General features: G+C 38.5%; 3 protein-coding genes and 1 long non-coding RNA gene across 5 annotated transcripts; 3 read left to right on the top strand and 1 right to left on the bottom strand.

Annotated features, from left to right (window-relative positions):
- The first annotated feature begins 145 nt into the window (after positions 1-145).
- Positions 146-16,478, top strand: abcb10 (ATP-binding cassette, sub-family B (MDR/TAP), member 10). The gene is made up of 26 exons (XM_035531603.1): positions 146-1,108; positions 1,341-1,541; positions 1,735-1,937; positions 2,397-2,531; positions 2,689-2,835; positions 3,046-3,181; positions 3,442-3,537; positions 3,684-3,893; positions 3,987-4,066; positions 4,304-4,484; positions 4,683-4,726; positions 4,814-4,848; positions 5,576-5,828; positions 9,654-10,116; positions 10,342-10,542; positions 10,736-10,938; positions 11,410-11,544; positions 11,850-11,996; positions 12,196-12,331; positions 12,737-12,832; positions 12,986-13,195; positions 13,301-13,380; positions 13,594-13,774; positions 13,977-14,020; positions 14,104-14,138; positions 15,443-16,478. Exons 1-26 carry the CDS (start codon positions 691-693, stop codon positions 15,696-15,698), a joined length of 4,326 nt encoding a protein of 1,441 aa, XP_035387496.1. The 5' UTR covers positions 146-690; the 3' UTR covers positions 15,699-16,478.
- Positions 16,479-17,838: 1,360 nt separating this feature from the next.
- Positions 17,839-20,862, top strand: acta1b (actin alpha 1, skeletal muscle b). The gene is made up of 7 exons (XM_027017599.2): positions 17,839-18,060; positions 18,837-18,982; positions 19,111-19,435; positions 19,646-19,807; positions 19,944-20,135; positions 20,229-20,410; positions 20,504-20,862. Exons 2-7 carry the CDS (start codon positions 18,854-18,856, stop codon positions 20,645-20,647), a joined length of 1,134 nt encoding a protein of 377 aa, XP_026873400.1. The 5' UTR covers positions 17,839-18,060; positions 18,837-18,853; the 3' UTR covers positions 20,648-20,862.
- Positions 19,344-21,663, bottom strand: LOC113582056. Its single transcript, XR_003411120.2, has 3 exons — positions 21,516-21,663; positions 21,093-21,162; positions 19,344-19,432 (listed from the first exon to the last, which is right to left on the bottom strand). It is a non-coding gene; the product is annotated as an uncharacterized LOC113582056 (long non-coding RNA).
- Positions 21,664-21,702: 39 nt separating this feature from the next.
- ccsapb (centriole, cilia and spindle-associated protein b) lies at positions 21,703-26,347 on the top strand. Of its 2 annotated transcripts, none has more exons than XM_027017601.2 (4): positions 21,703-21,784; positions 22,411-22,755; positions 22,961-23,244; positions 23,633-26,347. In XM_027017601.2, exons 2-4 carry the CDS (start codon positions 22,428-22,430, stop codon positions 23,810-23,812), a joined length of 792 nt encoding a protein of 263 aa, XP_026873402.1. In that variant the 5' UTR covers positions 21,703-21,784; positions 22,411-22,427; the 3' UTR covers positions 23,813-26,347. The 2 variants fall into 2 exon arrangements, with proteins under 2 accessions (XP_026873402.1, XP_026873401.1); XM_027017600.2 differs by having other exon boundaries at positions 21,759-21,900.
- The last annotated feature ends 82 nt before the right edge of the window (positions 26,348-26,429 follow it).

A 26,429-nucleotide genomic window follows, 5' to 3' on the forward strand; every position in this document is an offset into this window, starting at 1 on the left:
ATCAACCTTACGAACATTATGGGTGAAGTGTATTTAGCTAGATAACTAATCATCTAACAATATAACAAAACAGCGAATCTTACTACCTATGTTGTCATTGGAGCGAGCTGAATCGATGAATCTTGAATGCATGGGCATGTCTGAAAATTTTTTGAATGACTATTGTGCGGCCATTGCTTTTGGAGCATTAACTTTCAGAACTTCAGTGCTTTTAGCTGCAGGTCGTTTGCCGGGGTCACCTTTTTAGTTATAGTTTATAATATTTAACATTACTGTAATAATTCATTTGTTTTTGAGACGTGTATCGTTTTGCATGCTACACAAATGCCATATTAGATAGGTAGCGTGACTTTAACGTATTTCTGTGACACTGGGGCGCTGTCGATGACTGGCTGGGGTGTACGAAAAGATAACCGCGACGATAACGACGAAAGACTTGGGTGTATAGCTGTCATGAACAGATAATGTTCAGAAACCGTCAAAACCGAACAATTACTGGGTTCACATTTCGCTTGGATGTCAGATGTTGCTCCATTGCCAAATGTAATCAACTAGCGGCTTATTGCGTTGGGAATTTTATGCTCTAGCGAAGTTACTTGATGGCATTTCTGATGTGATAGAAATTATGATTCAAAGTGAATTAAACGACATCTAGTCGTTACTTTATTTGCAAGCCGCCATTATATAATAATGTTTAAAATGTCAAGATTCGCTACTGGAAAACTATTACAACAATGGAACATTTCCTGTCGCCGTTCAGAAAGACTTTATTATCAGTTGCCTAAGACTATCGGAAGACCGTGGAAAAGTCGTGCTTGTGAGAGTGGAGCTGAACCGTCTGATGGATGTTTGCTACCTGTGTATGTCGGGACAGTGACGTCCCGCATTCAGTGCATCCAGCATGGCGTGACCTTTGCTTCCCGGGATGTATGGAGACACTCCAGGCATGTGCTTGCTTTCTACAGTACGTCGGCGGGCTCTAAGCAAGCTGCACAGCATGTGGGAACTGGTAATAACGTCAAAACCAACGACAGGCCAGTACAGATACCATCAGATGACTTCAGAAAATTGTTGCAACTTGCTAATCCAGAGCGCCTTAGGCTAACAGGTGTGGCCGACTCCTCAGTCGTTTTTTTTTTGTTATTTTTTTAATTGTAATTTGAACAATCATTTATTTTTCCACTTTTAAAGAGTACTTATAAGGTAACATTGAGTCACCAAAAAATATTCAGTATGAACTGCATGTTAGCTGGGTTACACTATGTTTAGAAATTGAAAGATTCTCAAGCACTTTACTGAAATGTGCTGTTGGTTGTGCTTGCATACAAATTTCTTGACAGCTGCGGTGGGCTTTCTGATCGTCTCCAGTGCAGTCACTATGTCTGCTCCCTTTTTCCTCGGACAAGTGATTGACACCATCTATACAAGCTCATCTGCAGACTTTAATGACTCCTTGACTTCACTGTGCATCATGCTAGCAGGGGTCTTCCTGTGTGGGGGGGCTGCCAATGCTGCTCGTGTCTACCTCATGCAAGTCTCAGGTGAAGTTCTCAACATAAACCCCCCTCTGCATCAGACTTAAGACACTTCAAGAAAAGTTTAACAGGTTTTTTCCATCTGTTGAATTTTCACAATACATTTTTAAAATGTGTATGAATCAGTGAGGTTTGAAGTATTGTCACTGCTTGAACTGAATGCATTCTGAAGTTGTCTTGTCTGTGATGGTTTTTACAGGGCAGCAGATTGTGAGAAATTTACGTGAATCCCTTTTTTCCTCAATTTTGAGGCAGGAGGTGGGATTCTTTGATAAAACTAGCACCGGTGAGCTCATTAACCGCCTTTCAGCAGACACAGCTCTGGTTGGACGTGCGCTCACTGACAACTTGTCTGATGGTCTTCGGTCAGTTGCTCAGGCTTTGGCTGGAGTTAGCATGATGGTGAGTAGTATACTAATGCAAACAAATGCCATGCTTGACTCACTTAATGCTCCTTTCCTCCAAAGTGTGATGGACTTAACTTCAAGCTTAGTTCTTAAATGAGGTGGTGTTTTTCTGCTTGGTTTTGTGAAACACTGTCAATATTTTCTTATCTCAGTATTGTTGAATGACTTCCAGTTATTCCACATTTACTGTTGATTCCAATTCCTTATGCCATCCCCAAAAATGACTATAGCACTTCCTCATTCCAACATGTCTCTGGATTCCAAAATCTGTCAAATTTGTGTAAGAAGCAGCACATTTGTGTAGCTGCTCTATTATTTATCAAATAAAGGACACTATTACTGAATAGTTCTAGTATTAAAACATAGAGACACGAGAATAGACACAAACATTCTCTTTTTTTATTCTGATTGCAGATGTGATTACTTTTTTCACTCACGCTTTCCTTCTCTTCAGTTCTATGTGTCACCCAATCTTGCTAGCTTTGTCCTGATGATTGTGCCTCCTATGGCGGGCATGGCTGTCATCTATGGAAGGTACTTGCGCTCCATATCCAAGCGGACACAGGATTCCCTGGCAGATGCAACCAAGGTTAGAGGCATCTGTTTGTGTCATTTTAATTTAGCTGCTGTAAGTAAGCCATGGGCTACTGTGGTGAATGCTTCCAAAAACTTGTTTATCACTAATGATTTTATACTCATAACAGATTATTATCATGTCTTTCTACGCATTTGTATGTGCTCAATAGCTGGCAGAGGAGAGGATTAGTAACTTGCGGACAGTTCGGGCATTTGGCAAAGAGCTGACAGAAGTGCAGAAGTATGTAGAGAAGGTGGAGGATGTCCTTCACCTGGCTAAGAAGGAAGCTGTGCTTCGTGCTGGTTTCTTTGGAGCTGTGAGTCTTTCTTTTTTTACATATTCAATTTTCTCCACTTGTTTTAAGTTTTAGACAGTAAATTATTAAACAAATCTGTTATTACAACTAAATATGCACATTGTGTCCTGCTTTTTAAAATGCTCTAAATTGAGGCTAACTGATGGAGCTTGTATGTGGCAGACACCAAGAAATATTTAAATATTCTTTAAATTGTGCTTCTGTGTGTAGACAGGCCTGAGTGGAAATATCATAATTCTGAGCGTGCTGTACAAGGGTGGCCTCCTTATGGCCAGTGATCATATGACTGTTGGAGAGCTTTCCTCCTTCCTCATGTATGCCTTTTGGGTGGGCATCAGCATTGCTGGTAAATATGAACTATTCTGCACAAACTGAACAACACATATTACTTACTTTTCATATATATACACAATAGAGATCTAACAATAGTTGTCAGTATAATTTATTTCTTATGTCCAAATTTAACTTGGTGTAGGTTAGGGAATTTTAGCACAGTAAAAATACGGGAAAACATATTACTACAGACCATGTATTCCAGTACTTGTACCATTAGATCTTAGTTTGCTGTAATTAGAAATTGGAGATTTGTGTGCTGTTAATTGAAAGGCCTCAGCTCATTCTATTCGGAGCTGATGAAAGGATTTGGTGCTGGTACTCGCCTGTGGGAATTGATGGAACGGAAACCTGAATTTCCTCTCAACGGTAGGTGTAACTATTCAATATATCTGGTTCAATATATGTTTTTCTTATGATTTTTCTTATGATATAGTTATAATAAAATAATTTACAAGCATTTACTTTTTATGTTAGGGAAGTCGGTTTACCCATTTATCCCTTTTATCTCTCAGAGGGGCTTGTGTTGAGACCAGCGCAGCTGAAAGGGGCCCTGGAGTTCCGTAATGTGTCATTTGCTTACCCGACAAGGAAAGATGCCCCCATCTTCCAGGACCTGTGTTTGTCTGTACCTGCTGGCTCGGTGATGGCAGTAGTTGGACCAAGTGGCTCAGGAAAATCAACTCTGGTGTCTCTCCTGCTTCGTCTTTATGACCCGGACTCAGGTGAGGTTGTCTATTTATTTAGTTACTCTTCAAATCAGGGTTGGAGGTTACATTGCAGATACTGTTTTTATTTCATCTCCTACTCTGACTTAGGTATGGTAACTGTAGATGGCAGGGATATTCGAGATCTGAATCCTTATTGGCTGCGGAGTCATATTGGAACTGTCAGCCAGGTAAACTGAGCACAGCACAACCACAGGCCAAATACATCATAGTTACATTGCAATTACAGAATGTCAGGGAGATTTGAGTATTAGGTTTTCAGACTAATGTTTATGACTAATTCACATACTCAGCATGTATTTTCAGGCTCATTTTCAAACCAAGAATTTAAAATTTGCAAACTCTTACTATTTTGTTAGAATGTATATATTTTTTTACCCTACTTTTCTTCTTTGTTTTCTGAGTAGGAGCCAGTACTCTTCTCCTGCTCTATTGCTGAGAACATTGCTTATGGAGCAACAGACCTTAGTCAGGTCACAACAGAGGAAATCCTCCAAGCAGCTCAGATAGCTAATGCACACGACTTCATTCAGGGCTTTCCCAAAGGTTTTGACACTGTGGTTGGGGAGAAAGGAGTGCTACTGTCAGGTACTAAAAATCTGCTTTTATCAGACCCCCAGTGTAGACAGTGGCCACTTTTGTGGTTTCCTTCAACAATTTATTCAACATTTTGGTCCTGCTGACAAATTAAAAAATTTCCTGTCCTATATGTACCACACCATTATCGTAAATGGGCTGACATTTCAAATCCATCCAGTATCACTAATCAATTTCTTGCACAAACAGGTGGACAGAAACAAAGAATTGCTATTGCAAGGGCCTTGTTGAAGGTAGTTTATTGTTTTTCCTTCAGCATGTTCCATAATACATTTTTGTGGTATTATCTTCACAAATCTAAAAAGTTTTTCTCTTGACAGAATCCCAAAATACTTTTATTAGATGAAGCTACAAGGTAAGATAATCATTTATCTACAAGGTAAGATAATCATTTAACAGGCTGTAGCCTGTTAGATATTCACTGGATAAAATTTTAAACGTTGGCATAATGTTTAATAACACCAGGAAACACACTACCCCGTTTAAGAGTTTTGTGTCATATACCATGCTTTTTGTAAATCTTTAGACATTTCAGGTATAGTTATAGTTTTGCTGTTCTAAAAGTTATAGTTTCTCTTTAAGGCCATAAAGCATTTGTAAAACCACTACTGTTTACATCAGATTTATTGTATGCTCTATTAGATTGTAGGACACTGATACTGATACTTAAACACTAAAATATATAGTTATTCAGCACTAAATTCCAGCTACAATAAATTGTTTACAGAGAACTTTAAATAAACATGTGGTGTATGACTTTAAACCATACCTACAGTATAATTCATCCCTAAAAGGTTGATTTCTGTGAACTTTATGAGGTCACCCAGTTTCAAACCTGTTATTTATTTGTAATGAAATGACTGGTTGTGAATTTGATTTGGTTTCCAGCAACAAAGAGTGCCAAGTTTGACAGTGTTGGCCCACTTCAGCCACTTCTGTTCCTTTTCATCACAAGCACTATTTAGCTCTGGAATTGAGCAGCACTTTGGGTCAAGATTACCTGAAATATATGTACAAATATCACAATCATAAGGTAAGCTAGCTCAAGCCTTATCTGTTTTTCTCCTGCCTCTGACGCCCAGTGCTCTGGATGCAGAGAACGAGTTCCTGGTGCAAGAGGCTCTGGAGCGGCTGATGGAGGGGCGCACAGTGCTCATCATTGCCCACCGCCTCTCCACCATCCAGAACGCAGACTCTGTGGCAGTGCTGGACCAGCACCGCGTGGTGGAGAGTGGCCGCCATGCCCAGCTCCTCGCAAACCGAGATGGGCTTTTCCGCAAACTAATGGAGAAGCAGGCTTTCCTGCAGGATGAGCAGAAACAGGCACTTGCCAAGTAGGAGAAAGGCTAAAGAAGCACTGATGGAAATAATGGACATATATATATTTATAGGGGTATTGTCAAAGCAAATAGATAATGGTGTTACACTTGGTATTACACTGAGTTTTGTTGTATCTAAGTGCCTATATACAGAGTGTGTATGTATACGTACACACACACGATAAAGAGTAGGGTTTTTTTCTAGACACTGCCACGCTATAACAGGAATGTGCTGATGTGGTGGTGGTGTGTTTTTTTTGTTGTTGTTTTTTTTGCCTAATCATTGGAGATGTTAATTATTGAATAGTAGTAGTTGACTGAATATTTTACAATATATCATACAATAAAAATATTCTTAATGATCAGGATGCAGAAACAAGTCAAATAGGCATGTAGCATCTTCTGTAGTCAGAGACTGCTCTAAAAATCACACGACATCTCTGACATTCCCCTCGACAAAACCCATCATCTGTTACACAACAATATGTCTACAAAAATGCATTATTTGAAGCAGAGACTATGACCCTATATTGGCTCAGTCTGTTCTGTAGCACATTTCCCACAAAATAATGTAATAATGTATGTCATTCTTCAAAATCAATGAATATTTTAAGACGTATCACTTAAAGCCATGAAAGGAAATCATTTGTATTATTTTTTTAAACTGGAATAATTATTTTTACTGTGGGCTAGAATACAGTATTATAATAATATTGTTAAAAGCAATGTTTCTTTTTCCTTTTTAATGAAAAAAGGTTTATTGTTATGAAATGAAATTCATCTCAAGTAATAGAATTATTTTAGCTTTAGAATTGTTTTGGCTTGCTACTTTATCAGAATTTTCTATATAAAATATATTGCTGATTTACACACATTTACATGGTATGTTTTGGGGGTTTTTCCCTCCATTTTATTTAAACTTCGTGGAGAAATGGGTATCTGTTGGGTATCCCAATCAGGTTTCGCACAACATTCCAAACTTGGTAATCACAACCTTTTTATTGATTTTACTTCTCAATATAATGGTCTGTGTTTTTGAACAATAATCTTGAACACGCTATTAATTGTCATTTTAAATCCACTTGGGGAAATGCAAAGCAGCAAAATCTACACTACAAAATGTTCTTCCGTAAGTTTCGCGCAATTACACATTTCCGCCAGGTAGGTCGCCAATTCACCAAAAGCTATAGGCATATGTATATATAGTCCGTCAAAAATGTACATTGTGTAGCTTTAATCAGTCTATCCTTTTAACCAGTGAGAGCTAGCTCATGTGTGTGGCAAACCAGCAGTTTCCACCTAGATACAGTAAAGTATTCTTGCTATATTTACCTGACACTTTTATCCACAAAAATTTATAATTATGACTGAGTACAACAAGTATTTGAGGGTTAAGGGCCTTGCTCAGGGGCTCAACAGTGGCAACTTGAACCAACAACCATCCAATTACAAGTCAAGAACCATATCCACTGAGCTACATAATACAACCTAAGCCCATAATCAAAACAGAAAATAGTTATTATTGGTTATTAGTTAGCAGCATTGTTATATCTGCCTGTGTGTGTCTGTCTTCCCTGTGTTCCATATTTTGCTTCTGACTCTCCAGTGTGCCCCGTCCTGATCCATACCAGGACTTCTAGTGAGCAAAGAACCATATAACAGGAAGAGGACAGAAGAAGGGCTCATCTTAGGGTTTGTTAGAGATGATGTTGCTGTTGCCAGTGTTTTGATGTGTTTCTGCATTTTGCTATTGTGATTGCTTGGATTTGTGTGTATGACTGGATTTTCCATTTTCCTTGATTTAAGGTTGGCTTGCCCCTTATTGGTTTGGTTGCTGGGTGATCTATGTCTTGTATATATTGTCCTATATATAGTAGTTACATACTGGTGGTATAGCCGGGGAGTCACTGTATGTTTCTTTTTGTTAGCTTAGTCAGTTCTCTTTTTGTTTCTAGTGTGGTTTTGTTTGTTGTGTTGGCCTGGACCACTCCAGATGCTATTGCACCAGTTTCTTGTTTCCAAGCACCAAAACTTGTAAATACACTTGACCTTTGCCATCATCCTGTTTGTCTGGCTTGCATTCCATTATTCATTATTATCGCTGTTACACTCAAACCCTATATTACGGCCTCCCAGCCTAGACAGGGTCATAACAAGCATAAATATCTACAAGCCTTGACAAAGGTCTAGACCAGTGTTAACTTGTCTTAGTTTTTACTATTTATGGGTGTCAGGGAAAATTTTCCTAATTTCCTTAAAGCTGTCTGTGTGGTCCCATTGTCTGTCTCGCCTGTGTCTGGCTGATCTTCGTTCAGGGCCCTGGGATATGTTTCTCAGAATGAGTGACACAGAGAGTCAGAGACTCTGACTTTATTCAGGGATACATGAAAATATATAGATGGCAAAGCAATACTGATGAGTAAGCAGAATATGTAAATGACATAGCTGGTGCAGTATGTTCAGACATGATGTTCAGACATGATATGCGGTGTCTAGGAGACAGTAACGCCAGGCCATGTATCATAGCCTTGCTCCTATCTAAAAGTAGACAGCATGACATGAGAGAGAAAGAGGAAGAGAGAACTATTTGCAGAAAAGTTAGAAAAAGAAATCTTTTTACAGAAAAGGGAGTCGAATTGTAGAGAATTTCTAACAATCGGTATTTAAACTTTTCGACGGAAAACTGACAAAACCTCTCAGAACAGCAGCCGCTGGATTGTGGCTGGGAAAAATGCAGGTACTGTTGGTAACAGACATTTTATTATAGTTTGCACGGGGGTAAACAACTGTAAATCTAATCTCCATCCCCGTTGTTAATGCGAGAATATATTTAACTGTGTCTCTACACACGGATTACAGCGGTTAGTCGCGTCCGGTGTAAAATAGCGAGCGTCGCGGAGTAGCTGACAAGTACCGCACCGCTTCTATAAAATTGGCTTTAACACCTAACAGAACTTAAGCAGGATTTTTATTCATTCCTATGAGAGGGACCATCCATTTCTAAAAGAAAATGTTAAAGCTATTTTAACAGTCTTGACAACGGTTAAACCTTGTCCGAGGCTCGACAATTTGGTCTAGTCTGCTCGGTTTTGATGGTTAGAGCAGAGACAGCACCTTTTCCTTGTTAAATACAATGTTGCCATATAGATCGCAAGTGAGTGCAAATGTAATAAGTCGTTAAATATATTTATATCGAGAGCACAAGGATACCACACACACTGTAACGCTCCACACGTGCTCCTGCTGTTGATTAGCACGTCTAACTCTTGCGATTTTCAACCTTGTACTCCGTTGCATTAGTTAGCCTACTGCAGTTATTACTTTTTTGTTTTTTGTTTTTTTTACATGCCATTACGTACTCATCAAAACATCATGAAGGTGATATGCAGAAAAAGTCTAAGAGACCGTTGTTAAGCGTCCCATCTCGAGAACGGTTAATGACACTATCTGTGGATTTTTAAGATCAGCATTACAAACATTATGGGTGAAGTGTATTTAGCTAGATAACTAATCATCTAACCATATACAAAAACGTCTGCGAATCTTGCTACCTATGTTGTCATTGCAGCGAGCTGAATCGATGAATCTTGAATGTATGGAAATGTCTGAAAAATATTGACTTACTTTGGTGCGGCTATTGCTTTTACTTTCAAATTTAAGATTCACTTTCAGTTTAGTTCTCTAGTTTTCGTTTATAATATTTAACACTGCTGTCAGAATTCATTTGTTTTTAGAAGTGTATTGTTTTGCACGCTACACGAATGACAAATCAGATTTTAGGGAGTTTTATGCTCTAGCCAAGTTACTTAATAGCATTTCTTCTGGGATAGAAAAGTGAATTAAACGACATCTAGTCGTTATTTTATTTGCAAGTCGCCATTATATAATAATGTTTAAAATGTCAAGATTCGCTACTGGAAAACTATTACAACAATGGAACATTTCCTGTCGCCGCTCAGAAAGACTTTATTATCAGTTGCCTAAGACTATCGGAAGACCTTGGAAAAGTCGTGCTTGTGAGAGTGGAGCTGAACCGTCTGATGGATGTTTGCTACCTGTGTATGTCGGGACAGTGACGTCCCGCATTCAGTGCATCCAGCATGGCGTGACCTTTGCTTCCCGGGATGTATGGAGACACTCCAGGCACGTGCTTGCTTTCTACAGTACGTCGGCGGGCTCTAAGCAAGCTGCACAGCATGTGGGAACTGGTAATAACGTCAAAACCAACAACAGGCCAGTACAGATACCATCAGATTTCAGAAAATTGATGCAGCTTGCTAATACAGAGCGCCTTAGGCTAACAGGTATGGCCGACTTCTCCGTCGTTATGTTTTTGTTGTAATTTGAGCAATCATTTATTCTTCCACTATAGAATACTTATAAGGCAACATTGATTCTCCAAAAACATTCAGGAGGCACTTAATATTAGCTGGGTTACACTACTTTTACAAACTGTAAAATTCTCAAGCACTTCACTGAAACGTGCTGATGGTTGTGTTGGTTGTGCTTACATCCAAATATATTGACAGCTGCGGTGGGCTTTCTGGTCGTCTCCAGCGCAGTCTCCATGTCTGCTCCTTTTTTCTTTGGACAAGTGATTGACACCATCTATACAAGCTCATCTACAGACTTTAATGACTCCTTGACTTCACTGTGCATCATGCTAGCAGGGGTCTTCCTGTGTGGGGGGGCTGCCAATGCTGCTCGTGTCTACCTCATAAACATCTCAGGTGAAGTTCTCAACATAAACCCCCCTCTGCATCAGACTTAAGACACTTCAAGAAAAGTTTAACAGGTTTTTTCCATCTGTTGAATTTTCACAATACATTTTTAAAATGTGTATGAATCAGTGAGGTTTGAAGTATTGTCACTGCTTGAATTGAATGCATTCTGAAGTTGTCTTGTTTGTGATGGCTTTTACAGGGCAGCAGATTGTGAGAAACGTACGTGAATCCCTTTTTTCCTCAATTTTGAGGCAGGAGGTGGGATTCTTTGATAAAACTAGCACCGGTGAGCTCATTAACCGCCTTTCAGCAGACACAGCTCTGGTTGGACGTGTGCTCACTGACAACATGTCTGATGGACTTCGGTCAGTTGCTCAGGCTGTGGTCGGAGTCAGCATGATGGTGAGCAGTATACTAATGCAAACAAATACCATGATTGACTCACTGCTGTCACTTAATATTAATTTCCTTCAGTGTGTGATAGATTTAACTGCTAGCAATAATTGCAGTTCTGAAATGAGGTTGGTTGCTTGGTTTTGTGAAACACTCAATATTTTTCTCATTTCAGTATTGTTGAATGACTTCCAGTTATTCCACATTTACTGTTGATTCCAATTCCTTATGCCATCCCCAAAAATGACTATAGCACTTCTTCATTGCAGCATGTCTCTGGATTCCAAAATATGTCAAATTTGTGTAAGAAACAGCACATTTGTGTAGCTGCTCTATTATTTATCAAATAAAGAAGGACACTATTACTGAATAGTTCTAGTATTAAAACACAGAGACACGAGAATAGACACAAACATTCTCTTTTTTTATTCTGATTGCAGATGTGATTACTTTTTTCACTCACGCTTTCCTTCTCTTCAGTTCTATGTGTCACCCAATCTTGCTAGCTTTGTCCTGATGATTGTGCCTCCCATGGCGGGCGTGGCTGTCATCTATGGAAGGTACTTGTTCTCCATATCCAAGCGTATACAGGATTCCCTGGCAGATACGACCAAGGTTAGGAACATCTGTTTGTGCATTTTGATTTAGCTGCTGCAAGTAAGCCTGCTTCTGTGCTACAAAGGTGAACACTTCCAAAAACATTTATTTATGCTTTTTTATCTTTATATTTTTAGATATTTTTATCTTTTTATCTTTATATTTTTATATGTTCTATTTACATTTTTATATTTTTACATTTTTTAGCATTGTCTATCTCTACTGATTCATTCTCGTGGCAGATTATTATCATGTCTCTCCATACCATTAAAAGGTCAAATAAACCAAGGCTATCTCTTTATGCACTTCTATGTATTCAATAGCTAGCCGAGGAGAAGATTAGTAACTTGCGGACAGTTCGGGCGTTTGGCAAAGAGCTGACAGAAGTGCAGAAATATGTAGAGAAGGTGGAGGATGTCCTTCACCTGGCAAAGAAGGAAGCTCTGCTTGATGCTGGTTTACTTGGTATTGTGAGTCTTTCTTTTTTACTTATGCAATTTTCTCTACATATTTAAGTTTTAGTGAGTATGTTATTAAACAAATCTGTTATTACAACTAAATATTCACATTGTTTTCTGCTCTAAAATGCACTAAGTTGACTGCTAACTGAAGGATTTTGTATGTGGCAGACACCAAAGAATTGTCTTTAATTTGTGCTTCTGTGTGTAGATGGGCCTCAGTGTAAATATTACAATCCTGAGCGTGCTGTACAAGGGTGGCCTTCTTATGGCCAGTGATCACATGACTGTGGGAGAGCTTACCTCCTTCCTCATGTATGCTTTTTGGGTGGGCATCAGCATTGTTGGTAAATATGAACTATTATACAGTGGTTAAAGTACTTGATTAGTAATCGGAAGGTTGCCAGTTCAAGGTCCACCGCTGCCAAGTTACCACTGTTGGGCCCCTGAACAAGACCCTTAACCCTCAATTGCTCAAGTTGTACTCAGTCATAATTGTAAATTGCTTTGGATAAAGGTGTCAGCTGAATGCCATAAATGTAAACAGGCATTACTTCTCGTAAATATACAATAGAGATATATCACAATAGTTTAAATTCTTATGTCCAAATTTAATTTGGTGTAGGTCAGTGAATTTAGCACAGTAAAATATGGGAAGACTTATCACTACAGTGTATGTATTCCAGTACTAGTACAATTAGATCATAGTATGCTGTAATTAGAAGTTAGATTTGTGTGCTGTTAATTGAAAGGCCTCAGCTCATTCTATTCGGAGCTGATGAAAGGATTGGGTGCTGGTACTCGCCTCTGGGAACTGATGGAGCGGAAGCCTGAATTTCCTCTCAATGGTAGGTGTAACTATTCAATATATCTGGTTCATTATATGTTTCTCTTATGTTTTTTTCAATCAAAATTGATTTTGTTATATTAAAATACTTTGCAAGCATTTTCTTTTTATGTTAGGGAAGTCTCTTTAACCATGTATGCCTTTTATCTCTCAGAGGGGCTTGTGTTGAGACCAGAGCAGCTGAAAGGGGCCATCGAGTTCCGTAATGTGTCATTTGCTTACCCGACAAGGAAAGATATCCCCACCTTCCAGGACCTGAGTTTGTCTGTACCTGCTGGCACGGTGATGGCAGTAGTTGGACCAAGTGGCTCTGGAAAATCAACTCTGGTGTCTCTCCTGCTTCGTTTTTATGACCCTGATTCAGGTGAGGTGGTCTATTTAGTTACTCTTCACTACTGGAAGAGTTGAAATCAGGGTTGGAGGTTACATTGCAGAGACTGTTTTTATTTCATCTCCTACTCTGACTTAGGTATGGTAACTATAGATGGCAGGGACATTCGAGATCTGAATCCCTATTGGCTGCGGAGTCATATTGGAACTGTCAGCCAGGTAAACTAAGCACAGCACAACCACAGGCCAAATACATCATAGTTACATTGCAACTATAGATTGTCAGGGTGATTGTCAGGTATTAGGTTTTCAGACTAATGTTTATGACTAATTTACATTTATTTTCAGGCTCATTTTCAAACAGAGAACTTAAACTCTTACTATTTTGTTAGAATGTATATTTTTACCCTACTTTTTCTGTTTTCTGAGTAGGAGCCAGTACTCTTCTCCTGCTCCATTGCTGAGAACATTGCTTATGGAGCAACAGACCCCAGTCAGGTCACAACACAGGAAATCCTCCAAGCAGCTCAGATAGCTAATGCACACGACTTCATTCAGGGCTTTCCCAAAGGTTTTGACACTGTGGTTGGGGAGAAAGGAGTGCTACTGTCAGGTACTAAAACAAATATGCTTTTATTATTTCCCCCAGTTTAGACAGTGGCCATTTTTGTGGTTGCAGGTGTCATTCAACAATTTATTTAATATTCTGGCCCCACTGACACAAATGACATTTTTCCTCTGCTATATGTACACCGTTATTGTTAATGGGAAGACAAACCCATCCAGAATCACTAATCAGTTTCTTGCACAAACAGGTGGACAGAAACAAAGAATTGCTATTGCAAGAGCCTTATTGAAGGTTATGCTTTGACTTCAGCATTTTCCATAATACATTTTTGTGTTACTTGTCTTTACAAAACTAAAAGGTTTTTCTCTTGACAGAATCCCAAAATACTTTTATTAGATGAAGCCACAAGGTAAGATAATCATTTGTGTAATGGCTGTAGCCTGAAAGATATTCATTGGATAAAATGAAAAACTTAGGCATACTGTTTAATAACACCAGGAAATGCACTACCCTGTTTAAGAGTTTTGTGTCATTTATCATGCTGCTTGTAAATCTTTAGGCATTTCAGCTATAGTTATAGTTTTGCTGTTCTAAAAGTTATTGTTTCTCTTTAAAGCCACAAAGTATTTGTAAAACCACTATTGTTTAAACAGAGTTATTGTATGCTCCATTAGATTGTAGGACTGATTATATTCAGCACTGATCCATAACAGTATTAGTAGTGCAAGTAAATTTAAGATGCATTAAATTCTTTACAGAGAACGTAAATAAACATGCTGGGTAGGGCTTTAAACTATACTTATAGTACACTGCCTAGCCAAAAAAAAAGGTGTCACACTCTAATATTTCGTTAGACGGCCTTTAACTTTGATTACAGCACACATTCGCTGTGGCATCATTTCCACAAGCTTCTGCAACGTCACAACATTTATTTCTGTCCAGAGTTGCATTAAATTTTCCTCAAGATCTTGTATTGATTATGGGAGATTTGGACCCTGCAAAGTCTTCTCCACACATCCCAAAGATTCTCAATGGGGTTCAGGTCTGGACTCTGTGGTGGCCAATCCATGTGTGAAAATGATGTCTCGTGCTCCCTGAACCACTCTCACAATTTGAGCCTGATTAACCTGATTTCAGTAGTTTCAACAATCTCCTTAGATGTTTTCTCTGCTTGATGCATGCCAATAATTTGACCCTTCTGAAACAGATTAACATCTTTTCCACGACCACAGGATGTGTCTTTCGACATGTTTGATTAACAAATGAGAAGCTACTCACGGCATCAGTTTGGGTTAAATAACTTGTTGCCAGCTGAAACATAATCACCCATGCGGTAATTATCCAATGGGAGACTTACATATTTGCTTAGTTAAATCTAGGTGGTGACCTTTTTTTTGGCCAGGTAGTGTATAAGTCATCCCTAAAAGGTTGATTTCTGTGAACTTTGAGGTCACCCAGTTTCAAACCTGTTATTTATTTGTAATGAAATGACTGGTTGTGAATTTGATTTGGTTTCCAGCAACAAAGAGTGCCAAGTTTGACAGTGTTGGCCCACTTCAGCCACTTCTGTTCCTTTTCATCACAAGCACTATTTAGCTCTGGAATTGAGCAGCACTTTGGGTCAAGATTACCTGAAATATATGTACAAATATCACAATCATAAGGTAAGCTAGCTCAAGCCTTATCTGTTTTTCTCCTGCCTCTGACACCCAGTGCTCTGGATGCAGAGAACGAGTTCCTGGTGCAAGAGGCTCTGGAGCGGCTGATGGAGGGGCGCACAGTGCTCATCATTGCCCACCGCCTCTCCACCATCCAGAACGCAGACTCTGTGGCAGTGCTGGACCAGCACCGCGTGGTGGAGAGTGGCCGCCATGCCCAGCTCCTCGCAAACCGAGATGGGCTTTTCCGCAAACTAATGGAGAAGCAGGCTTTCCTGCAAGAAATGCAGAAACAGGAATTTGCCAAGTAGGATAAAGGTTAAAGAAACAATGATGGAAATAACAGACATATGTTTATTTGGGTATTGTCAAAGCAAACAGATGTTACAGTTGGTATTACACTGAGTTTTGTTGTATCTAAATTCCTGTGTGTGTGTGTGTGTGTGTGTGTGTGTGCGCGCACTTTGCTTGATGAAGAACCTGTCTGAAACACACACACACTGTTTGTGTACATTCCTGTAAACATTCTAACCAACAACACCCATCAGCTCCTACACAACATTATGTGTACAGAAATGCATTATTTGAAGCAGAGACTATGACACATTTCTTCACAAAATAATGTCATTGTATATGTCATTCCTCAAAATTAATCAATATTTGAAGAAGTATCACTTAAAGCCATGAAAGGAAATCATTTAATTTTTTTAACTGGTGTAATTATTTTTTACTGTGACCTAGCATACAGTATTGTAATATTTTAAAAAGCTTTTTCCTTTTTAATGAAAATCGATGTTTATTGTTATGAAATGAAATTCATGTCAAGTAACAAAATTATTTTACATTTTTGGTATGCTACTTTAACAAAATTTTCTATTTAAAATATATTGCTAATATACACAAATGTATAGGGTTTGCTTTTCTTGTTCTTACGCCATATTATTTAAACTTTAGTGGAGAAATGGGTACCACTTAGGTATCCCAATCAACAGGTTTCTCACAACATTCCAAAATTGATTTAGGGAATATCAAGCACTTGGTGGTCATTACCAAATGAGGGCACTGTTGACCTAAAAAAAAATAAAAAAGTTAACATTTTTACACATTTGAACTAATTTCCCTTTACATCTCTACATCAAAATGATAACGTTGTTCATATAAAATGTGTCATTTTGGATTAATATTTAGAAATATAATTTTTTCGGATATTATACAGGTAAACTTAAAGCCCTATTAGAGAGATCCTTCCAAATGACGGCTCTTGTTTAGAGTGCCGCTTTAGCCACTTGAGCAGCTCAGTTCCCTTGGTGAGTCTGGCAGTTGACCTAGCTCCAAAAGTTATAGTGAGCGGCCAGTGGTTTTTGGAGGTTTAACGGAAACGGTTATCGTGGAAATATTTTACCGCAGCCGTAATCGCCAACTATTAGTCGAATGAAACGAACGTCTTAGAAGGGGTGTGTACCTCATAAATCTAGAGTGAAAATTATTTTCCTACTGGGTTACTCTACAGTAGGTTAACATTTCAGTTCTTCTATACTCTTATAAGTTCATCCAGATTAGTCTATAAGCATTACTGGCTGACATGTAGCCCAAAATAGTCCTTTTATTGTCTCATGTAGATCCTAAATTGTTGTTAAATTATTTTTTAATTATTGTTCTAAAAAGAAATTCGGGAGTTGTTTACTAAAACCCTAGCACTCAAATATTTCCTTCAATCAGCCTATTAAAAGGCAATATCTTCCAAGTGACACGTTATTTTGGCCAACTTCCAAACACCTACGTTTTCCATTTTGCTTAACTGAAATGAATCTGGTCTATTATAAAAGCAGATAAAATACGGGCTATTTATCCCAACAATACACACTCCATTAAAACTCTTACCCCACAGGCTGATCTATATCTCTCATGTCTTCACCTGCGCTGTTAAGAAAGGGAGTTTGGTCAAGAAAGACCTCTCAACCGAAATGTTAGAGTACTTCTCGGGTCATCGCTTATGTTCCATTGAAAAGTTTTGGAGTTGATTGGGACCTTCTTTTACGCATCGAAGTAACCTATCTTACTTGAAATTAGTAATCGAAATGAAAGCTCGTCCTGATTAGCCTACGTTAAAAGTCGATGGTTAAGTAATTATATTGGTAACAAAGGTGTAAAAACTATTCGACACATCCATGATCAAGCAACTTTATAATAGTATACACTCCTGTCCAACGTTCTTGGCGGCATCAATATCCTGGATAATCTGTCGTCTCTACAGTGCAAACTTTTCAAATGTAGCCTAATTGCCTGACAGGCGGGCCATACCAGCGTAGTAGCCTACGATGCACCATGTGCGAAGAGAGTAGTAACAACAGCACATGCTCCCCATATACGGTTCGGGAGCCGTGGCTTCATAACATGACTATCATGCCATATTAGGACAGTCATGCACACTCGAACCGAGGTAGGCAGGCAGCTTCTTTATGAAGTCCCGTTGGCTTGCCGTCCAAGAACCTAATATGGGTGAAGGTTGGGGGAAAAATCCAATTGAACACATTGGTATCTTCAATTATGTACATGGGGAGGGAATTAAGGCGATGGTATATAAATTTCCGGAGGACTGGAGTCACTCTGTAGCTGGAACCAGCAGTGGTTGCATTCTGCACTGAGCTTCATCTAAGAAAGGCACCACCAAAGGTAAGGGAGGCTGAAATAACCACAACATAGCATGGCAGATTTGGAAGGACGAGGACCAATTGGAAACTATTTATTTTATTTTCGTGTAAATGAATTAACTGTTGACGTGGTTTACAGAAAGCCTTATATGAACAAAAGAAAATAGGCTATTCAGGATGTGTGACGATAAAGAGAAAAAAAAAGCAAATCCAATTTTTGTATACATATCTATAGTCAAACATTTAGTATTATTCAGTTATTAAACATAATAGTTTTATACTGTTAAGTTGGTGGAAGCTATGCTTGCAGACTGTAAATATCATTCTTTCAGTATAGCTGGCATTCATTCCTAAGACGTGTACTGCCAGTTGAGTCTAACCATCATATTGTGAAATTCTGTTAAGTCTTTTAAAAAATAAAGTTTTCTGCCTCGAATACAATGAGTACAGTGAGCTTAACTAGGGCAGCAGTAGCTCAGTGGTTAAGGTACTTGACTACCAATCAGATGGTTACAGGTTAAGCCCCACAGTTGCCAAGTTGCTACTGTTGGGCCCCAGAGCAAGACCCTTAACCCTAAAAAAAAAATATGTATTCACTCATAGTTGTAAGTTGCTTTGGATAAATGTGTCAGCTAAATGCTGTTAATGTTATTATTGTTTAGAGACATTTTGATTAGTGTCAGAGAAAACTATGCACATTAACAATACTTATAGTATACAGCTGTTTCTCTTGTTTTGTTTTATTCTATGCTGGATGTGTTACAAATAATTCACATAATGATTTACCACCATATTCAGACTTAAAACCCACAAAGATGTGTGACGACGAGGAGACTACTGCCTTGGTGTGCGATAATGGATCAGGCCTGGTCAAGGCTGGTTTCGCCGGTGATGATGCCCCAAGGGCCGTCTTCCCTTCCATTGTTGGCCGCCCTCGTCATCAGGTATATTTCACATGACTTTGTCCATTAAGACTGTAATTATTTATAGAGCTTTATAATAGCACATTCAAGTCAATGGTAAATTAAACTATTCAATAAAATATTAAGTGTATATTTACTTTTTCTTTTAGGGTGTCATGGTGGGTATGGGTCAGAAGGACTCCTATGTAGGAGATGAAGCTCAGAGCAAGAGGGGTATCCTCACTCTGAAGTACCCCATTGAGCATGGCATCATTACCAACTGGGACGATATGGAGAAGATTTGGCACCACACTTTCTACAATGAGCTCCGGGTTGCGCCTGAGGAGCACCCCACCCTGCTCACTGAGGCCCCTCTGAATCCCAAGGCTAACCGTGAGAAGATGACCCAGATCATGTTTGAGACCTTCAATGTTCCCGCCATGTATGTAGCCATCCAAGCAGTGCTGTCCCTTTATGCTTCTGGCCGTACCACTGGTGAGAAATGCATCACATACTTTTACACTTATAATTACTGTATTAATATGTACAAGCTAAACAATGTACAATATTTAAATGGTTATCTGTGTATTTCATACGGCACTAAACACAGACACGCAATAATTTTTAAAAAATTGAGTCTATTATGCACAAGATGTTTCATGCCTCATTGTGCTTACTTGCCATATCTTTTTATCTATTTTTTAGGTATTGTGCTGGACTCTGGTGATGGTGTGACCCACAATGTCCCCATCTATGAGGGTTATGCTCTGCCCCATGCCATCATGCGTCTGGATTTGGCTGGTCGTGATCTGACTGACTACCTCATGAAGATCCTGACTGAGCGTGGCTATTCTTTCGTCACAACCGGTAAATATTAAATTTCATTTTGTCAACAGGCAGTTGCTCATAGTTTGTCCTTCAGGTTCCTCTTAAATTAACCCTAAAAAATGAATCTCTGCAATATCATACATGTTTTGTTAACTCATACAATGCTCCATCACAGCTGAACGTGAGATTGTGCGTGACATCAAGGAGAAGCTGTGCTACGTGGCTCTGGACTTTGAGAATGAAATGGCCACTGCAGCTTCCTCCTCCTCCTTGGAGAAGAGCTACGAGTTGCCTGATGGCCAGGTTATCACCATCGGTAACGAGCGTTTTCGTTGCCCCGAGACTCTCTTCCAGCCTTCCTTCATTGGTGGGTAGCTATCAACTCCATCTACAATGTATGTTACTAGAACATTTGAAGAACTAGAACGTCTGCTAATGACATTTACCTTCTTTTGAAAAGGTATGGAGTCTGCTGGAATCCATGAGACTGCCTACAACAGCATCATGAAATGTGACATTGACATCAGAAAGGACCTGTATGCCAACAATGTTCTGTCTGGTGGTACCACCATGTACCCTGGCATTGCTGATCGTATGCAGAAGGAGATCACTGCCCTGGCCCCCAGCACGATGAAGATCAAGGTAATGCGTCTGTTTTCTATTATATGTATCTGCTTTCCACAGCTATGATGTCGAGCGTATCTTTGCATCTCATTCTTCTCTTTATTATCCCAGATCATTGCCCCACCCGAGCGTAAGTACTCCGTATGGATTGGCGGCTCCATCTTGGCTTCCCTGTCCACCTTCCAGCAGATGTGGATCACCAAGCAGGAATATGATGAGGCAGGACCCAGCATTGTGCACCGCAAATGCTTCTAAATTCACCACAATCACCATCTCCCGTGTCTACCCACTACAAACCATGCAGTAATGGAGCACTCTGTCGACAAAGGACAGATTTACTATGTGATGCATATGCTTCAATGAAGAACAAGCAACACCAGGAACAAGATAAACATGAAATGTCATACTCCATAATGTAAAATGTACATACATTTTAATTTATTAAAGTCCATTATTTGGTATATTTTTGAGCCGTGTCTATGTGCATTAATTTTATTACTCTAATGTAGTTTTATTAGTTCTTACCATTTTATTCCTTTACAGTACACTCATTTTCAAACTAAAACTGAAATCATGCCTAAACTGTGTTCAGCCCACATTTATACAATTATACCCTCACCTCAGAGACATGCGTAACATGTCAAATGCCAGCATCTGAGCTCAATCATGACCACAAATGTATTTAAACAGCCCAACGTACCGTATACCTGCCAGCACCCTTCCCAGCCACACCAACCACATTTCTTCATCCATAAGTCGTCCAAGAGTCCCTGAAGCAGAAACAGAAGTCACTAAGTTCATGTCTATCTTTGTCAGACTCTACCCACTGTCTTTATGTGCCCTGCTTTGACATAAGTGAAAGCTGACTCCCCTTGACTCGACAAGAATGCGATTCGTTGGCTTCTCCAAAACAGACAGATGATATTCGATAGGGATATGGAGGATGAATAAACTCGTGTCCGTTAGTTGTTTGAACTCTCTCGCTTAATTAGTTACATTATATTCTATGTCAATAAACTGCGACTAGTATTCCAAACCATTTTCTAGGTTTGTGTGTTCGCTAGTTTATGGAACCTCTCTATGTGCAAGGTAATGGTGCGAGACAGCGAAATACTGCACTCACCCCACGTCATTTGACCCCAAAATACAGCAATTTTATACATCTTATTTTAGATTCGATAAATCTGAAAATCGTCTTGACATATCTGTGCAAGACTTCGTTTACACTCAAGTCAAATCTCCAACCTGTTGCTATTTCTTGACATTTTCAACGACTTCCTTTACCAGAGGGCGGAGCCAAAATAAAAGTAGAATGTGCTGCCCAGCAAAAGTGGAATAGGTAGATTATAAACACGATCGGCTTACGTTTGCTTTTGTGTGCAGTCGGAAACGGTAAGCAAAAACGATCTGTTCACACACCGTTTTGGACTGAATCGACATTGCTTGATGACGCGAATAAAGGCAATAATGTTACAAATATCATGGCGGATCTTTGGATTGTTGACAAGGTCTGTATCATGTTTAGCATGATATATCACCAAGAAATTATTTTTAGCTGCAGACGTAGCTGAACTCTGATTAAAAATACATTGTAAAACTCGTAGACATTGAAATAACTAGCATATCTACCGCCCTGTTCTTTAAGCAACAGCGTACATAAAACAGTAGAACATAAGATTGTCAGTGTATCAATTTAGTGCAATGCATAGATAGAATTAATGTAATGAACTAATCACAGCTGCCACATTGTAGCATTGCTTATAACAGCTGTTAAACATACAAATGCCATAAGCTAAAAACAAGGTTTAAGGAGTAAGTGGCCGCCATGACTTAAATAGGCGGATACATAAGGGGGTGTGTCAAATGAGTGTATGCACAGCAGATCAGCGATTGGTTTCCTCTCAGGAAAAGGTTTTCCTTTAAGAACTGTTTTGATTTAAATATCGGCCGGAAAATATGGTTTCTGTTTTTGATGTATGCTACAATGTAGCTTGATATTAAAATATTTTCCTTTGCAGTTTATAAGTGGAAGAATATGGTGACAAAACGGATCAGATCCGAATATATGAAGAAATTCAAGGATCCAAAATGGGAGACTTATGCAAAATGTTACGAGGATTTGGTGAAGTACAGATTGTCAAGGCGATTGCTGGAGCAGGCACATAACCCTTGGTTTTGGGATGAATGTGAAAGTGACAACGATTCCAGTGGAAAATCAACACCTCTAAGCAAAAATAAAGTCGAACCGCTGCAACTAGTGGAAGAAACTCCATCAGAACCAAGAGCAACAAACGAAACAGCAGGTCAAGCTGTCTCTGGACCGAATGAAACGAAACATGAAAGAGAAATTACACAGTCTGTAGGTAGGCTACATTTTGAGTTGTAACGGGATATCAAATTCAAAACTTTAACTCTCCATTTTAATTACAGCTAAAATATGTTGATAAGTACACCAAATAAATACGTCGGTAGAAAACTCTATTTTTAGTGGTTTGGTTAACTCAAAGGTTGACCTTTGAAACTATGTTATGATGCAGAGGTTCAGAATGGAACATTTCTCCATAACAGAACAAGACACAAGAGACGTTGAACCTCAGGAAAAGCAGGATGGCAAAAGCTGGGAATCCCCCCGTGCTGTCCAGCCAGAAACAGACATCTGTGCCCAGACCAAAGCAAAGGGCAAATCCCACAATTCACACAAGCTATCCAGGTCTAAAACTAAGCAAAAGATCACTAAAGACATTGACAAAGAGAGTAAACACCCTTTTGCTATGTATGGTGCAGGAGAGAGATCAGTAGAGATGGCCTCCAGAAAAACCCATAATGTAGGTCCAGCTGCATCAACCAAAGAGGTGAGAACCTTCTCAGATGTATGATGATCATATCTCTCTTAATACAGAATTAAATGTTCATCTTTGAGTGAACAAACAAGATTAAAACAATTGTAATATAACGTCATTTCATTAACACCGTAGTTATGACTTTACATATGGGTTGGTTTTCTTAGTCCAAAATAATCACATGTAAATAAATCTACTGCTCATAGATAATGACTGCATTGAACATCCTGGATTAGGCTTGAGCTGTTTATAAAAACTGACCCATAGTGTTTACTGTTAGTGGTGTAATATGAAGAGATCTTTAGGTTAACTCTCAAACAGCATATTGTTTGACTGACAGGGTCGTTCATAAGGCACGCAGATTAATGTTTGTTCAATGTTTGTTTCTCTCCATGACTAGATTCATGAATCTGCATTACGAGCTAAAACCAGGCGAGAGGTTGAGAAACATATGAAGAGAGTTGACAAGCGAAGGGCAAAATCGGCTGACCAGGAGAAGATGAACAAAAGCAAAATCTCACCTGATTACAACCCCTGGATGACAGAGTATATGCGGTGTTTTTCTGCTAGGTCTCGATAATGTCCTATACACTTAATTATATCACACAAATTCAGTTAAAACAATGGACAAACACCTCAGGCTCCAAACACTGTATGTGATCATTGTATGTTCTCCATCGCACTCTTCTTGGAGTACTGTCTTGAAGCATCCAATTAATGCAGTTTACCTGTTAATACCAGAACAAAATTGCTACTTTTCTATTTTTAGCTGGTATTGTCTGCGTAATTTCCATACTTTTAAAAAATAATGGATTTTCAGTGTTTTTACATGTCAAATTCTAGTGCCACATTTAGTTACTTGTGCATACTGAAAGGAATAGTATCTGTTCACTAACTGTTATGTTCTGTCTTAATCTTAGAACTCAAATTCTGTTTTAAGGGCACTAGTCTAGATTATAGATGTTAATAATGTGGTTCCCAGGAACTACGTGTGTTGGTTTACTCTCTCATGCATTCCATTGTTCATTCCACAGGGGACATCTCATGTCTGGTTTAATGTGACGATGTAGTCAGTAGGTATTTGTTCTTAAACAAATATAACACAGTTCTTGTTTTAGCCAGTTATGGATATCTACAACACTTCAGTTGAATGTTTACATTTGTACACTCATCAACTGATTTTGAAGCCCTTCATAAGCTGCATGAAAACATCCTGGGTCAAGTTCTTTATCTATGTTATATACAAGTTGAAGAGGGATTAATTAGAACATGATCCCTAAACTAAACTTTTTTTTAAAAAGACATTTGTAATGAGACGCTTATAATAACTATGTAGGACAGTGTTCCTGCTCTGTTGCACTATTTCATTGTTTTTGCTTTACCGTCGATGTAAATTGACCCATTTCGGGCTATTTCTGTCTTAGAACCAGGAAGAGGTTTCTTTTCTGGGCTGGCAGATATGAAAGCACATAAACCGACTCAAAATCTTTCACATTTTTACCTATGTGATCTTATTACAGCATTCAGGGTAGCTCACCAAAGTAAAATCATGAATAACTGAAACCTGCTAAAGATGTCTAGCAAGCCTTGGGGGCTAGATTCCCAGAGGAAGAATGAGATTCTGCGATCAAATGTGACCAAAGGACACTTCTGTGATGGACAATATGTGAGGTGGGAACAGCTGTTGTATAATGTATAGAAATGGTGAATACAAATGGGATTCTTGGTAGTCAATAGACGTTTGTAACGGTGCATTTAAAAAAAATAATAATAATAATAATTCTTTATACAAAGTCATTACTTACCATTGGACACTTCAGAGGATACATATTTTCGTTTAGTAGTGATCCTTTTATGGTATTGATAATGAAGCCATAATGTTGCTCCTGAGCCACTGAAGCAAAAAGGTGATTTACTGCCACTGTCTGTAAAGAGTCAAGGAAGCTGCTCTGAAGAACTCTGAAGGGTGTTTTAGATTTATTAGTGTTTGGACATTTGCCTGTGTTAAATGTACATAAGTATATTGTGTAGAACTAATAGGATTCTGCATCATAGAAGGCGGAGTAATGGGACTTTTTCTTAGACTCTTGCAAAGAGAGTTTTTATATTATACAACATATTTTAGCATAACTTTAATTGGTCATAGTTTGATAAAAAGAATGGCCAATAATTGAGGTTTAAATTTATATCTCTTGCTGTTTTTGCTTAGTGAACTTGAATTAAGTCAAGTGTTTTCAGGCTTTGGACAAATTGTGTACCTAATGTATTAATAAATTTAAAAACAATTACCATATTGCATATGTGATATGCTGTTACTCCATACAAAACTCATTTTAATGTAAAAAGTATAAAAAGCTAATCATAACAGAAGTCGGTGCTTTCTCAAGAGTATCAGTGAAGATGAGTTAATGTGAGGTCACTGTGAAGTTTATGATCATTGTATTGATACAGTATTACTGTGTTACTTCCTAAACAATCTTTTTTTTTTTATAACAAATATAATGCCAAGCTTATGTTCTCAATATCTCACTGTTTTAACAGTGAACAATTTTACAGTGTACATTGTGATATATGCTTTCATTAAAACTACATGCAGAATAACTCACCCTTAGTTTTATGACATCCTGATGCCGACAGACTTGCTTGGGATTTCTTAGCCCTTTAGACAGGTGATCTTTTTGATCTATTTAGAATAATAGTTTCCTATACTATGAAATAGTATTTGATGAGTAGCACAATTTATTCTAAAAAGAAAGACTGACTCTCTATTGTCAGAGGAAGGAACTTGTACCAATCATGACCCATTTTTAATCATGACTGATTAATGAATTCATGGCAGTATACTCACCAACTTGTATTTGAATTCTCTGGTAAATAAACATAAGCAATAATTAAACATTTCTGATATGAGGATGTGTCATTGACAGTTAAATAACTGCACTAATTAAACTTGGATGAAGCAGGATTTTAAAACTGAATGTTTTAATTCTGGTATCAGTACAATAAACCTGCCTACCTTTGGTTACTAATGCTCTTCTCCATTCACAGGTTTATTCCCCAAAATCAAGAATAATTTGTAATCCTAATAAATGTATGTTTTTAATGATGATAACTATATATTGTCTTATATTGTTTGCATGGTGGAGGAGAATAGTTTCATGAAAGATGGGTTTTAATAAAGGATATAGAAAAAGCAG

Source organism: Electrophorus electricus, chromosome 11 (assembly GCF_013358815.1).
Source record: "Electrophorus electricus isolate fEleEle1 chromosome 11, fEleEle1.pri, whole genome shotgun sequence".
Taxonomy (NCBI): domain Eukaryota; kingdom Metazoa; phylum Chordata; class Actinopteri; order Gymnotiformes; family Gymnotidae; genus Electrophorus; species Electrophorus electricus.

Bases quoted from the DNA above. Each gene is read 5' to 3' on its own strand.
- acta1b (XM_027017599.2), top strand. From the start codon at position 18,854: ATGTGTGACGACGAGGAGACTACTGCCTTGGTGTGCGATAATGGATCA. The intron at 19,436-19,645 runs GTGAGAAATGCA...TCTATTTTTTAG, and splicing joins TGCTTCTGGCCGTACCACTG to GTATTGTGCTGGACTCTGGT. The intron at 20,136-20,228 runs GTGGGTAGCTAT...TCTTTTGAAAAG, and splicing joins CTTCCAGCCTTCCTTCATTG to GTATGGAGTCTGCTGGAATC.
- ccsapb (XM_027017601.2), top strand. From the start codon at position 22,428: ATGGTGACAAAACGGATCAGATCCGAATATATGAAGAAATTCAAGGAT. The intron at 22,756-22,960 runs GTAGGCTACATT...TCTCCATAACAG, and splicing joins AGAAATTACACAGTCTGTAG to AACAAGACACAAGAGACGTT. The intron at 23,245-23,632 runs GTGAGAACCTTC...CTCCATGACTAG, and splicing joins CAGCTGCATCAACCAAAGAG to ATTCATGAATCTGCATTACG.
- abcb10 (XM_035531603.1), top strand. From the start codon at position 691: ATGTTTAAAATGTCAAGATTCGCTACTGGAAAACTATTACAACAATGG. The intron at 2,532-2,688 runs GTTAGAGGCATC...TGTGCTCAATAG, and splicing joins CCCTGGCAGATGCAACCAAG to CTGGCAGAGGAGAGGATTAG. The intron at 11,545-11,849 runs GTTAGGAACATC...TGTATTCAATAG, and splicing joins CCCTGGCAGATACGACCAAG to CTAGCCGAGGAGAAGATTAG.